Below are 15,141 nucleotides of genomic sequence, written 5' to 3'. Positions count from 1 at the left end.
GTCAGCTAGATTAAAAACTCACATAAATGACCAGAGAAGCGCTGCTGCAGAAGCAACACCACAGTCTTTGTCACTGCTGCAGAACATAATGATGGTTTCAAAATTCAACCTTTGGGGTGGGGTTGTGAGAAAAGGGGGATTTATCATTTTCCCTGGTTTTTAAGAATAAGCTTCAAATCACTTTGCTGCTGGACTCAAAATGAAGATGAGTGCAGATTCAGATGATGTTCCAGTACTCCAAGCAGAAGGCTCAGAGGAGCAGGAGGGAGTCGTTGATAATCCAGCTGTTTCACCAATGCCAGGACTGCCGGACGAAGAAGAACGGGAGAAAAAACAGAGGCAAGGTAAATACATGGAAGATTAATGAATTAATCAATGAAATGAACGACTTCTCTTGAAGACCTTGGTAAAATGAATGATAAGGTTTAATTATGAAAAGCTAAAGGCAATAATGAAGTGAATATCCTTATCCTGCAGTGTGTTCCTGAGAAGTTTGATCATGTTTAAAGATGTTTTTTAGCAGTCAAAGAATACTTACAGCTTAAAAAATCTCCATGAACTAAAATCTGCTACATTTAAAGGCAACTGTAGCATTTTTTATAGGTGTTCTAGAGACTGGCTAACAGAGGTGCTCGTATAAAGGTAGCAGGAAGAAGACTGCATCTTCTTTTCCTGTGAACTCATTAGGATTGTGCGCCGTTGAGGGTAATAACACTAATTCAATGTGCAGGCCGGACCGGGCCACTCCACTGCGACAAACAGCATCATTTCATTTTCAAGTTTGGGTGAAAAACGGTGTCCTAGATTTCGGACTTGGCATTATCTCATGGTTTCGATGACAGTTAATTATTAAAAATGTTAAATATAATAAGCTGAATGCACAGCAGTGAATCACCATTCTGCCTTCCTGTCTCTCACTTCCTTGTTCTCCTCATTTTCTCTCTGAGTCTTTTCATGAATGCACTTTGGTGCTCCTCCAAAAATACACATTTTAAAACCAATCTCATTTGATCTAATGATTACGCAAATGTTTTTGTGCATTTCTACTTCCAAGAGGTGACTCATTAGTCTTTTCAGAGATGTCTGAATGTGAGTCTGGTTGGAATTTCGTTATATCACTGCTGTCAGAGGAAAAGCTTTTGTCTTTAAAAGTACAGTTTGTTTTTAACTGAATCAAAGCAATCACTGATTAAATGTACTTTGTAAGATACACAATAACTGTATGTTTTGTTTTTAATTATTTTTTCTCCTTCTTCTTCTTCTTCCTTTTTTTTTTTTTTTTTAGCAAAACCAGAAAGGCACAGTTTTGCAAAGGCAAATGTTTATTACTGTTAGTACCATAATATTTAAACAGACTGTAAACTTAGCACAGAAAGTAAGTTATTTCTTTGTTGTAACACACTTCAATTCAGTTACAGTTCATTTATATAGCACCAGATCACAACAAGCAGTCACCTCAAGGTCATAAAGGATCAAAAAGGAAAGTTTTAAGCCTAATCTTAAAAATAGAGAGGGTGTCTGTTGAGTATGTGGGTTGGGCCCATGAAAAACTTGCCAGATTTTCTCTGCCAATGTCAAACAGCTGCTATTGTCTCTTGTTTGGTGTCATTTATTGGATTGGATGATGGAACGAGACATATTGGCAATTTAATAATTTATTCATTTAACAAGCAGGAGCCTCAGCAGCATGTGGAAGAACCACACAGGCACCTCATCCTCATGCTGGTCACCAGCTTGTTCATGCCAGATTGGTAGGTTAAATAAAGTAACTTTTTAACATGCTAGTTAGACCACTAACAGAATAAAAGTCAATGCTTTATTAAAAATGTGTGTGTGTGTGTGTGTGTATATATATATATATATATATATATATATATATATATATATATATATATATATATATATATAAAATATGCGTCATAGAAAGCAGCAATATAACTTTTCTGTTTGTCTGTTTCCACTGTTGTCTGAACTTTCATTCTGACTAATGTTACTGATTTTTAAATGCACCAGATCAACTATTCATCCTCTCAGTGAAAGAAACCAGTCAGAGCTGCTAAATAGACCACTCATGCTCATTTCAATAAGGAGAGATCATTAGGAGGAATTGAGCATGATTTATTGATAGAATTCAATTAAGCCATTTGGTGATTAGACTCCGATGGCCCATCGTGGCAGAATGGAACCTGAGTGGGATAGGAATTAGGGCAGGACCCACCGGAGTCTAGATGCTGGCAGTGGTGAAGATAAAGATGGAGGCTTGGATGGAGCCCTGACTTGCGTGAGGTGGAGAGGAGCAGGTGGGCTGCAGGAATGAGTCTGACAGGGAGATTGGCAGGTAAGCGGTGCAACTTAAAGTGCGCAGAGTGGAGCCTGATTGGCTTTAAGAAGGAGGGCAAAAAGATGATTGGACCAGAGCAATGATGACAGCTTTGAGTTTGACAGCATGTGAAAATGGAAGCGACGTGAAGAATGAACTTGCAGCCGGGATTACAGAACTTCCTTATTAAACTTACGCATACGCTTCATCAGTTACAATGACAGCATCTTGTATAATGTCAAATAACGCCATATGTGCATCATCCTGACAGGGAATCAATACCCTCCCCACCTTTAAAATGTCACAAATGAATGTTGCAGCACGCAGAGATGAGCTTTTTGATTTTTTGCTCATTTTTTTAGAAAGGTTGACAGAAACCTTGAACGGTTACTTTTCTTGGAACTCTAATCAAGGAAAGTACAGTGAAACAAAAAATGTTCTTTTCAAGAGTCATTTTCAGACAAAAGCAGTATTTTATTTTGTCTTTTCTTCCTTCCATCTGTGGGCAAAGCCACAAAGCTCGGGTCAGTAAAGGCGAATGTCGTGTTATCTCTTTTTCAGGTGTGCTTTTTTCATTTAAGACCTTCCTTTATGTGTTGATTCATTTTAATATAAAACAGTTTTGCAGCTTAGCCAGACAATAACAACAAAGCTTGTGCTCGTGTAGAAATATAAGCATAAAGCGTGAATGTGTCGTGTGGTGGAAGTAGCCATAATTTCCACATATCTGCTGTTTTCGGGTGCTGATCAGATCAGTAAAGAAGATACATCAAACCTGTTTTATGTTTTAGAGTATTTAATGATTCATTCGAGCAAAAAGAGGTCACGTCACACTTTTACCCATCACTCACCACCCTGACAAAACTGTACAGACAGTAAAATATAGATTACATTTAACAGACGTCTAAAGCGATTTAACCAGACAGGAGAATCTTTCCATCATTGCTGCTTCTGAAACAGCTTGATTCTCAAATCCTGCAACACTGCTGCTGCTGTTCTTTCACTGTGAAGCTTCGTGATTCAAATTTGTTTTAAATGATATTCAAAAACCTGCAGGTGAAGTCAAAAAATGTGACCGACCATAACTGGAACCAACAAAGCATATTTTACAGTCTTGTCCACATGAATAGTTTAGTACTAATACACAAAGAATTTTAGCAATTTGACTAGTCAAACACACGTTGCATCTGTGCTTCGCCTGCTGTGCTTCATGGGTGGCTGAGCCCCCCTGCTGTGGTCACCAGGGGCCAGTGGAGCCATCTTGATTTTCTTTGTTTTTTCTTTTAAATCATAATATATGTACAAGGTTCTTCACACAGTGACAAACAGCATATGAAAGCAATATCGCCCCTCGAGAACTGTTTTGCACTTTGTACTTTGATAATGCTGACAGAACAAGGTCCCATACAGTCCCAGTGAACACTGCTGCCTTTGGCATGAATACCTAATACAAAAAAAGTGCTCACACCAATCTGAGAGCTCATGTTTTGTTTGTACTGAAAGGATGCATTTGGCCCCTACCTACACCTGCTATCTAATATGGAGTCGCTCTGATAAAGATAACTCAAAGAAACACTGTTGCAGCACTTCTCAAAAAACCAAGATTGATGATTTGGAATGATCTTCATCTGCTGTGTATTTTCTCTAAAAAAAAAAAGACACATTTTGCTGCGCTGATTGGTTCTGAGTCCTGTCCTGTTGCATCCAGAGGCATTTTGGTTTGTGCCTGTTGGTAAGCACCATAGAAAATTTGAAATAGCCATTTCCACACGTATTCTTATTTGTGCATTTGTCTGGTAAAGGTAGGCTAGAATGGGTTTAGATCTTTGAATGGCTTCACTCCACAGACTGATTCATCTAATACTGTGACGTGAAGCAGCAGGTTTGAGATTATAAAACAAAGGGTCCAATGACTGCCATGGGAGGATTAACACATGGCCAATCAGTGGCATTCTGCCACCGCAGAATCACAACCCTCTAGCTGGAGTGGCAGATGTTTCAAATGGCCAGTGTTGGCTTTCGGCGTCCACGACGCATGGCTGCGGAAAGGCGAATAAATAAAACAGTTCAACTCTCAGAAACAGGACAAAGCAGCAGGCATCCATTCATGCCAATGGAAACTGGTACAGACTAAAAACTGAATACTGTAAAAGAGTCTAGCGATATCTAGGATAAGACTAAGTGTAGATTAAAGAGTTGAGTTCTGGCCTTTCTGTTCAAAACAGCTTGTGATGCGGGGATCCTCAAAAGGATGAGCAACTGTTGGCTGAACATTTCCAAACATCTGGCGTCTAAAGCAGCTGTTAGCTGGAGACAGCAGGTAATTTAAGTCACCTCTAACCATCTGCCTTAAATGTTGATCTCTCTGTTTATTATCCTTACTGAGGCATCACAGTTTCTCTGCATTCTGACTCAACAGTCATTTTCTAAGAGCATTTTCACAGTACTGAAACTCAAACACTGGAACCAAACATCTGGCAGGTCTTTAAAAAAATCAGATTTTTTTTGGTTGATGCGTAAATTTAGCAGCAGCTGATATCTCCATCTTTTCAGTCCGTGCTCATTGCTTCTTACTCCTCATCACAGTACATAACACGAGTAATTTTTTGACCATCGAAGCCTCGGGGTAGGAACTCCAGCTGTAGTCGTAGTTTGAGGGTTCATGTTCCCTCACTTAAAAAAAAAATCCATAAATGTACTTTTTGTGGCCCAAGCTCTCAATCAATTTCTTTAAAATTAGCTGTGGTGCAGTGCAGTGCACTTATCCATGAAGATGGCTTTTTTTGATAAAAGAAGGGAGCATTCAGTCACATACTGAGGTGCAGGTGACGGCCGCTGAATGCCAGGGTAAGCTTCTACCTTCCATTTACCTTTTAACATCCTCTGGATGTCGTACACACAAGGTCACGTTCTGTTTTTTTATTCTACCTGTAAGTGTGTGATCGTTCCCTTCCTAGCTCCCTCCAATGTGCTGACACGCCAGTGAGAATATTTTCATGAGATGTTGTCAAGTTAACGACAGCTTTGCTTCCCAGTTAGTGTTAGTGTTGCATGTGAATGATAACATTCTGCTCTTCAGAGTTTTTGGACGCTCTTCAGGAAAACTGTGCTCTTGCTTACATCCACTGGCAACCGATATCCGAATATTCTCTGACGGGAAGTGGAGCTGTGCCACGGAGGCACTGAGCCCAGAAAGAGTACAGTTCACTGGTTCTCAACCTTTTCAGCTCACATCCCCCAAAATAACTAATTCCCTTAGTCACATGGCTGAAGGCATGACTGGGCAGAACCATGAAGTATGACAGGAAAAGATAGATTTACCCATTTTAGCTGTCCATAACAGTTTACTTTTATACACAGGTATCTTACACCAGGGGTGGGCAGATGATTTTCCCAAGGATCCCTGTGATAAACTGGGACTGCTGTGGAGGACTGCAGCAATAAGCTCAACTCAGCTCTGCTCAATATTAATTTTATCTCTTTATAAGCTTATTGGTGCAGCCCTCCACAACAGTCCCAGTTTTTCATGTTGCCCTTTGGGAAAATGAATCACCCACCCCCGTGTTACACAGTGAGGTTTATTCCAACTTGATACCAGAGAAAAACTAGAAAGAAAAGTCCTATTTTTTCTTTAGGTGAACTTTATGTTGTCAGTAGAGTTTGTGACTTGAAACAAAAAGTTGTCCCACTGACATTTTCTTTTGGCAAACTGGGTGGATCTGCATCACCTCTGCTGCCATCCTTACTTGTAATTAAGGCTCAGTTTTGGAATTCAATATTCAAAACAATCTTGTGGAGAGCAGCTTTAATAAATGAGTCTAAAGAGAATAAAGGCAACAATTACAGTGTTCACACTTCCTTAGTAAAGAGGGATTTTTGTTAAACTGACTAGCTGCCCCCTGTTGTTCGTTCTAAGTTAATGAGGACAAATTCTCAGCAGCACAGAAATGAAAAGTCTCCTCAAAGTATTACTAAATATTACTGTAGTCCTTAAGAAATAAGAATTATGCTTTTCTCAGACTCATGTCAGTACATATTAAATACACACACGTACGCACGCATGCACACAAACACACACAAAAATAATGCTGCCAGGAAAGAAACTGAACAATTTCTAGAGTTCCTGCTGTCAACAGAATGTTAGAGCTCGTTGTTCAATTACATTTCGGTTCAATTTTATTTATATAGCGCCAAATCACAACAAACAGTCGCCTCAAGGTGCTTTATATTGTAAGATAAAGACCCTACAAAAATACAGAGAAAACCCAACAGTCAAACGACCCCCTATGAGCAGCACTTGGTGACAGTGGGAAGGAAAAACTCCCTTTTAACAGGAAGAAACCTCCAGCAGAACCAGGCTCAGGGAGGGGGGGTCATCTGCTGAGGGGGGAGGGAGACAGAGATTAACAATAACTAATGATTAAATGCAGAGTGGAGTATAAACAGAGTAAAAAGAGGTGAATAAACAGAAACACTCAGTGCATTATGGGAACCCCCCAGCAGCCTAGGCCTATAGCAGCATAACTAAGGGAGGGTTCAGGGTCACCTGATCCAGCCCTAACTATAAGCTTGATCATAAAGGAAAGTTTTAAGCCTAATCTTAAAAATAGAGAGGGTGTCTGTCTCCTGAATCCAAGCTGGGAGCTGGTTCCACAGAAGAGGGAATGCAGGTTGTTGTATGCAGGATGTGGCACTAAAATTTTGTGCATGTACAAAAGCTCTGTGCACTTTGTCACAGCTTAAGTTCACTCCCCCAGAGCTAAACTTGTACTTTTAACTTTAAATTAAACTTCAAGCAGACAGGCTCTAGATTTCTGAGGGAGATTATAAACTCCAGTGAAACAGCTGCTGCGATCTGCTCTCTCTCCTTTAACATCCACATCCTTCCCCGGGCATCACCCTGTAGCCTGAGAGACAGCTGCATGGGAACAGTGGCTGAGTAATTAGTGTCTGTGAGCACATAAAACTCAATAATAAAATGAGGTGAGAAGTATTATATGAATTTATGCTTCATCCATGAGTTTGTCACCAGGTTGAAACTGATGGGCCTAAAGATACTGAATGAAATCATCAAATCCTGAATAAACTGAGCCATATGCAGCTGTAGCCAAAAAAATTGCCATTTTGTGGGATTCTTTTGGAAATTACAGCATTTTTAGATAGAAGGGGTTGAGACAATAGATTTAGTTCCTTTTTTAAACAAACAGGTTTTGATTATGATTAAATAACTTTGTGTGTCTGAGGCACTGGGCTCCACTTCACAGCATCCCATTTGACTTCAGGCGTGATGCAAGCAGCAGCCTCCTATTAGCATCACCTCCAACCATCACAAGAAGCTGCTTCTAATACACACACACACACACACACACACACACACACACACACACACACACACACACACACACACACACACACACACACACACACACACACACACAGTGAGAATTTTCTGTTGTGGTTTAACTTTAAATGTCCCAGTTATCATTTGGAAATAGGCGCCACCGAGGGAGTGTTTGTTCCATGGTTAGCATCTTCTAGCAGGATGCTAGCATTTATGAGCACAATAGGCTTCTGTGTAAGAAAACCAACATAACTGTTGTTTTATTTTAATGAGAAAATATCAGATTCTGTATTTTACTGTCTAGAAGTCGGTGTAAATACTGATTTTAAACATTTACCTCCATTCACTCCTGTTCATTGAGGACTGTCTCGCCAGGGCCCCCTGCTGTGCAGCCGGCTGAATTACAGGGAATTTATGTAAATGGGATTGAGAGGAAAGACGTGGCTCTATAACAGATCTACAGCAATGATATCAGAACACCATTCAGACTGGAGACATATATTCAGATGTAACAAAGAGAGGGAAGGTTGTCAGAACTGAGGGGATTATACTACCAGAAGGCAGCACTGCAGACACTGAGGACAGCTACAAGTACCTTGTAGCTGTAATTCTTTTCTCATTGTATATGTTGCCTCTAGGGTCGATTTTTAGGAAACATAATATTTGTTTCCACTGTTTTGCTGACGACATCCAGGTATATATGCCCATCAAACTGAACAGCAGAGATCCATGGGAACCCCTGCTGAACTGTCTAAGTGACATCAAGTCCTGGATGAGAAACAATTTCCTAAATCTTAATGAAAGCAAAACCGAGGTCATATGCTTTGGTAAATTTGACCCCTCAAGCTACTCCTCTGGCACTCCGAGTCATTTGGCTCCTCACTGTCGTGATGCTGTGAAAAATCTGGGTGTCATTTTAGATAGTAGTTTTAAAATGGAGAAGCAAGTAAGTGCTGTTACCAAAATCAGTTTTTACCAACTCAGAGTCATTGCCAAGGTAAAACCTTATCTCCCACAGCAGGACCTGGAAAAAGTTATTCATGCTTTTATTACTTCCCGCCTGGACTACTGTAATTCTCTGTACTTTGGCATAGATCAATCATCTGTGCGCCGCCTGCAGGTAGTCCAGAATGCGGCAGCTCGTCTTTTAACCGGTTTAAAAAAGCATGAACACATTACCCCAGTCCTGTCATCCCTTCACTGGCTCCCTGTCCGTTTTAGAATCGATTTTAAGATTTTATTGCTTACTTTTAAAGCCTTAAACGGACTGGCACCTTTGTATCTGTCTGAGCTGCTTCACTGTCACACCCCTGTAAGAGCTCTGAGGTCATCGAACCAGCTGCTCTTACAGAGGCCTAAAACTAGACTAAAACAGAGAGGTGATCGAGCTTTTGCAGCAGCAGCACCAAAGCTATGGAACGATCTACCTCTCCATATCCGCACAGCTCAGACGATACACACATTTAAATCTCTATTAAAAACACATTTCTTTTCCTTGGCATTTGGCTGCAGTGCTACCTCCTTTTAGATGATTGTTTTATGGTATTTTATGGTACTTGTTTTAAACGTTTTAATTTTCTTATGTTATTTATTGTTCTTAATGTTTTTATTTATTTATTTTTATTTTATTATTTTATTTATTTATTTATATATTTTTATTTTTATTTAGTATAGTCCTTGGGGTTACAGATCTTGTACAGCACTTTGGTCAACGTCGTTGTTTTAAATGTGCTTTATAAATAAACTTGACTTGACTTGACTTGACTTGGAATCTCAGACAAATGGGAACCATGAAGAGGCCACTAGGAAAACTGCAACCAGCAAGTACCTGCAGAGAGTAAGGCAAGTCCTAAAGAGTCAGCTGAATGAGAAGAACAAGATCCAAGCAATCATCACCTACAGTACGCCCTGCCGGTTATCAGATACCCTGCTGGGATAATAAGCTGGCCAAAGGAGGAAATAGAAGCCATGGATGTCGAGACAAGAAAGCTCCTTATCACACATGGAGAGTTTCACCCCAAATCCAGCAACCTGAGACTGTACGCTAAGCAGAGGGAAAGAGGACGAGGACTAGTGAGTGTCACAACCACTGTCTTAGATGAAGCAACAGAGCTCCATGAGTACATCAGGAAGATGGCCACAAAGGATCATGTGCTTAGTGAGTACCTCATACAGCAGAAACCTGAGAAAGAAGAGGAGGAAGAACAGGAACCATCATGGAAGGACAGGCCTCTGCACGACATGTACCACCGGCAGATAGAAGAAGTGGCTGACATAGATAAATCCTACCAATGGCTGGACAAGGCTGGACTGACAGACAGCACAGAGGCACTAATCATGGCAGCTCAGAGCTTGTTACTGAGCTGCCATGATTAGTGATAGATCGATAGAGGATGGGGTCTACCACACAAGGCAGGACCCCAGGTGCAGGCTGTGCAGAGATGCCCCTGAGACAATCCAGCACATAACAGCAGGGTGCAAGATGCTAGCAGGCATGGCATACATGGAACACCACAACCAAGTGGCCGGCATAGTATACAGGAACATCTGAGCCAAGTATGACCTGGAAGTCCCGAGGTCAAAATGAGATACGCCCCCACAGGTGGTCAAGAATAACAGAGCTCAGATCCTGTGGGACTTCCACATACAGACAAACTTGTGATGGCTAACCAACCAGACATCGTAGTGGTGGACAAACAAGGGATGAAGGTCGTAGTGATAGACGTTACAATACTAAGTGATGGGAATATCAAGAAGAAAGAACACGAGAAGCTCGAAAATACCAAATACCAGAGAGGAGCTGGAGGATGTGGAAGGTGAAGGTAACAGTGGTCCTGGATCACTTGGGGCAGTGACCCCCAAACTGAGAGAGTGGCTCCAGCAGATTCCAGGAACGACATCCAAGATCTCTGTCCAGAAGAGCGCAGACCTCGGAATAACTAAGATGCTGGGCAGGACCCTCAAGCTCCCAGGCTTCTGGTAGAGGACCCGAGCTTGGAGGACAAAGACTATAGAATATATTTATATATATTACGAAGAAGGGAGTTTTTGTTTACAGATATTTCTAACCCAGTTTCCATGGAAATTATGTTTTTGAAAATGCAGCTGGTACATGGAGTTGTATTTTGTTGCTTACTGTGTAATTTCTAATCTTTGGGTTTTGGGCAGTTGGTCATGCATGACAAAAATCTGAAGACATCAACTTGTGCAATAACAAACTGTGATTTTACTGTATTTAAACCCACTTTAAACAGAACTTTAGCCACAAAACTGGTCAACTGTTAAATTAACTGTGAAAATAATTTTAGTTAGTATCATGTAAAAAAAAAAAAAGAACACCATAAAAGCAGAACATTCTTAAATCTTAGAGCGAGATCATCATTAATCTCGTTTGCTAGGATACTTCCCGTTTTATTAGCGGATTCTTGTGTTATGTAATGCACAACAAAGCCAAAGCCCAAAGGACTGTCTCACAGTGTCTCAACTTTAAAAGGAGACTCTTGTGTGCTCCAACCAAACCTTAAAAGACAAAGCAGAAAAAGGCACAGTCACATTCAGAAAGTGTCCTTAATGATGTTGTTTCCCTCTACTTTATCTTCAGCTCGACTTCAGTATCATCATGTGCTGGATTTTCACATCAATTCTTTCCCCCTAAGGTTCCTTGCTTGCTCATAAGTTAGCTGCCGTATCACAGAAATGAATGATCAGTCAAGTGTTTTCCAACACGGAGGTGGCCATGACGTGAGTAGAAGGAAAGGAGCCCATTTTGGCTCATCTTCAAAAGATATAAACTCATTAGATTACAACAGATCAGAACCATTTGTTACAAAAACAGCGTGGCTATTGACTTGTTTACATAAATTTCTAGATAACATAGTTTTAATCATATCATGTCCACTTGTTATGCCTGTTCACTGATGAAACACTCTACATTTAAAAGACCATCGACCCAAGGTAAACATATTTGGTGACTGTTGAGTTCCAAGGCATCATTTATTTTCTCTTAGTTAGTTGTCCTTGGTTTAGAAAATGAAATGCGAGACACTGGTTACTGAGTAAGATCATTTTGATCCATTACAAGAGCCGAGAACAACGTCTGAGTGTGTAGCTCCACCTCTTCAGCGCTGGAGCAGCCAGTTTCAAATCTGCCAAGGTAGCACTTCCCTGTGGGCTTAAGAACCACTGCAACAGCAGCCACTATTTAAACTGTTTGAGTTCATCACCAGTGAGCTAAACTTTCTCCCAGTTTTCTCCACAAGCCCCAGAGTGAAACACTTGGGCTTCCTCTACATCCACTTAATCACAACATCTTGCCCCGCTTGCCTTGGCAATCCACATACAGTTTGGGGGTAAAAAGGTCTGTCAGCAGAATGGCCTTATGCCACAGTCTGAGCCCACTGTTTTTTTTTTTTTTCCTTTTTCCTTCTGTCTTTTTTCCTGCTGGTCTCTGCAGCCTTTCTGATTGGCAGACCTACAGCTTTATGCATCAGTGTCTGGCTTCTCCACCAGTTTCAGAGCCTCGTGCATGCCAGCCGCCGACAACTTCCGATTGATGTTCCTGTAGCGGCAGCGCAGGAGATTGCTGTAGGTGGTCCTCAGATCACGGTTGAAGAATGCATAAATGAAGGGATTAATGAGGGAGTTGGCGTAGCCAAGCCACAACAGAGTTCTTTCCAGCCAGAGGGGCACGCAGCTGCACTGCACGCCACAGACGAACGGCCTGGCAGTGGATACCAGGAAGAACGGCAGCCAGCAGAAGGTGAAGGCGCCAACTACGATGCCCAGAGTGGCCGCAGCCTTCTGTTCCCGTTTGAAGATGGACTGGTTTTTCCTCTTCCGTCGTTGGTGGTGCTCGCCGGTCTTGAGGAGGCGGGAGACACGCGTGCTGCACTCCTCCTCCACCTCACGCTGAAGCTTCAGCGCCGCTGCCACGCAATCCAAGCTCTCCTCTTCCCCAGCTTCCTCGTGTTCAACCTCCGTCCCTTCAACACTTCCCGTCTCACCCGACTCTGCTGGCTGATGCCCTCCTCTCCCCCCTCGAAGAGCCGCCACAGCTCGGCGTTCCCCTTCTCTGGGGAAGCCGGTGATGGTGTGCTTGGCTGCGCTGAGTTTGGCCGCTCGGTAGATCCTGTAGTACATTATCAGCATCACCGACATGGGGATGTAGAAGGCCACAGCTGTAGAGTAGACAGTGTATCCGAAGTCCTGGCTGATGAGGCAGACTCTGCCGTCGTTAACATTCTGTGCCCAGCCGAACAGAGGAGGGAGGGTGATGGAGGCAGCGAGCAGCCACACCGACAGGATCATCTTGGCCATGCAGCAGCCGTTTTGCCGGACAGGATATGTCAGGGGTTTTGTGATACCCAAATACCTATAGAGAGAAAAACACGGCCAATGAATATGAACCTAAAATCTGTCTAATGTAATACATTTGAGGTTTTTTTATTGCTTTTCATTACCCTAAGCAGGTGACACTCTCTCTATGCTGGCCAAGGTGCCCTTGAGCAAAACTAAGAGGTGTATTGATTCTCAGTCCCCAAATGAGAGCTGGGTAGTATTATGAAAGAGAAGCTCTGGGACGGCAAACCTCTTATGCCTAATAAAGCTAGCGTGACCACAGAGCAGAGCAGTGACAATGACCAGCTACAGAATACTCAGAATTTCCTCCTGCAACACACACACAGCACACTGGCAGGCAAACAAAAAGATTTTATAATTTTACTTAAAACATTTTAGGAAAAGGGGAGAAAATGACAGCTGCAGTTGAATTTTAATTTGGGGGACGTTTCAGAGACATTTTCAGCCTGAACCTTTAAATCTATTCAAACGAGATGTGGGCTCACAGCGGGGATGCTGTGGGCAGAGAGGTCACGCGTCTGCCCTGCATCTTCCCCTAACTGATTTTAATTAAGCGCCCTAAAACAAGACCCCGAGGCGCAAAGCCCACGTTCCACTGTCACCGAGGACTGAGCGACAAAATCTGTTATTAAACTACACAACGCAATCTTTGTAAGACTGCAAAATGTGGAGATAAAAACGTGAATAAGACGCTGCTTTTGTCTATATCTAAATCTATATTTGGAGACTTGGATTCCAAATATTTATAAGATAAAATAAAGGTAATGCTTTTATAATTTTTGTTTGTTTGTTTAGTTTTTACATTTTTTCTGGTTTTGTTTTAATAATTTAATAATAATTTCAGGCAGATTTATACAGTATGATTTTAAGATAGTTTTAAAGCTGGAAATCTTTGTTAGAAAAGTTTATCTCACCTGTCAATGCTGATTACGCACAGAGTCATGATGGACGCGGTGCAGCACATCACATCCATGGCGATAAAAACGTTACAGAAGAACTGTCCGAATATCCACTGCCCACCAATAAGGTCCGTGATACTGACGAAGGGCATCACGGCCAGAGCCACGGACAGGTCTGCCACGGCCAGAGAAACAATCAGATAGTTGGACGGCTGGCGCAGCTTCTTGACAAAGCAGACGGAGATGACCACGAGTAAGTTCCCGCAGATCGTGGACAGTGTGAGCATGGTGAGGACCGCGCCGATCAGAACTTTCTCCACCCGACCGTAGCTCAGGATCTGCTCGCCGCACCGGGTCCCGTTCGTCTCCATGACCTGCGGCTGACTGGAGGTGGACGGAGAAGTCGCTGCTGCCGCTGCTGCCGCTGCCTCTGCGGCGCCTTGCGCAATCTTTAGTAGCCGTGGCGCAAGAGCCTCCGAGATCATCATGTTAGTAGAGCCCCCGGGATCTCCGCCACCGACTCTATCCTCTATCATGAACGACGACCTCATGTTGCCACTACCGAAAGTCCCGTTACTTGCTCGTGCAACAACCATTCTGCTGCCTTGTGTTCCTTTTTATCCATGGACTTGGAAAGCCGTCCGGAGGTGGCATAGACGCGCACAGATGTGGCGGTGTTGGTGTGAGAAATGAGTGACAATTTTCCACAACCCCCGTCAGGATAAATTACACTTGCACACTCGCTTTCTTTTCACAAAGTATCGACGCTTTATTTCATCTGTTTAGAGGCGTACTCGTCATTACGCACGTGGCGCGCCGCGGGCATATTCCCAAAATACCTGACCTATAAAATGCAATTTTATTTCCTATTGTCTGTGACTTAACCTGCTGCCATCAGCACATCACCGATGTGCAGCAAGGCAAAACTTAAATGCCGCCTTGCGCGCGTATATCACAAAAGTTGACGTGTGACGTCAAAACACAAGTTGGATAGCCTATAGGCTGCCGATGACTTCGTATTCACACATGCAAATAATACACACAGTGCACATTTTGGTCTTCATTCAGCTCAAAATGGACACACTGTGCCCATGGATGACCGTGCGTAATTACGCAGGATGGAGAAAAAAAATTCTATTTTTTTCATTTCAGATGTATGCATGTGTTATCAGTCTATACTTACACACGCACGTTCAGATAAGACAAACGGAGCCAAAGCTGTC

At 42.3% G+C, this 15,141-nt stretch overlaps 1 protein-coding gene across 2 annotated transcripts; it reads right to left on the bottom strand.

Annotated features, from left to right (window-relative positions):
* Window positions 1-10,907: 10,907 nt before the first annotated feature.
* On the bottom strand, window positions 10,908-14,781 carry LOC115793268 (5-hydroxytryptamine receptor 7). 2 transcript variants are annotated; one of them, XM_030748166.1, is made up of 3 exons: window positions 14,533-14,781; window positions 13,934-14,180; window positions 10,908-13,032 (listed from the first exon to the last, which is right to left on the bottom strand). In XM_030748166.1, the coding sequence occupies exons 1-3, from the start codon at window positions 14,570-14,572 to the stop codon at window positions 12,141-12,143; spliced, it is 1,179 nt and encodes a 392-aa protein (XP_030604026.1). In that variant the 5' UTR covers window positions 14,573-14,781; the 3' UTR covers window positions 10,908-12,140. The 2 variants fall into 2 exon arrangements, with proteins under 2 accessions (XP_030604026.1, XP_030604025.1); XM_030748165.1 differs by having other exon boundaries at window positions 13,934-14,781.
* Between the last annotated feature and the right edge of the window lie 360 nt (window positions 14,782-15,141).

The sequence above is a fragment of the Archocentrus centrarchus genome, chromosome 15 (assembly GCF_007364275.1).
Source record: "Archocentrus centrarchus isolate MPI-CPG fArcCen1 chromosome 15, fArcCen1, whole genome shotgun sequence".
Taxonomy (NCBI): Eukaryota; Metazoa; Chordata; class Actinopteri; order Cichliformes; family Cichlidae; genus Archocentrus; species Archocentrus centrarchus.
This window is presented reverse-complemented; position numbering and strand designations above follow the sequence as displayed.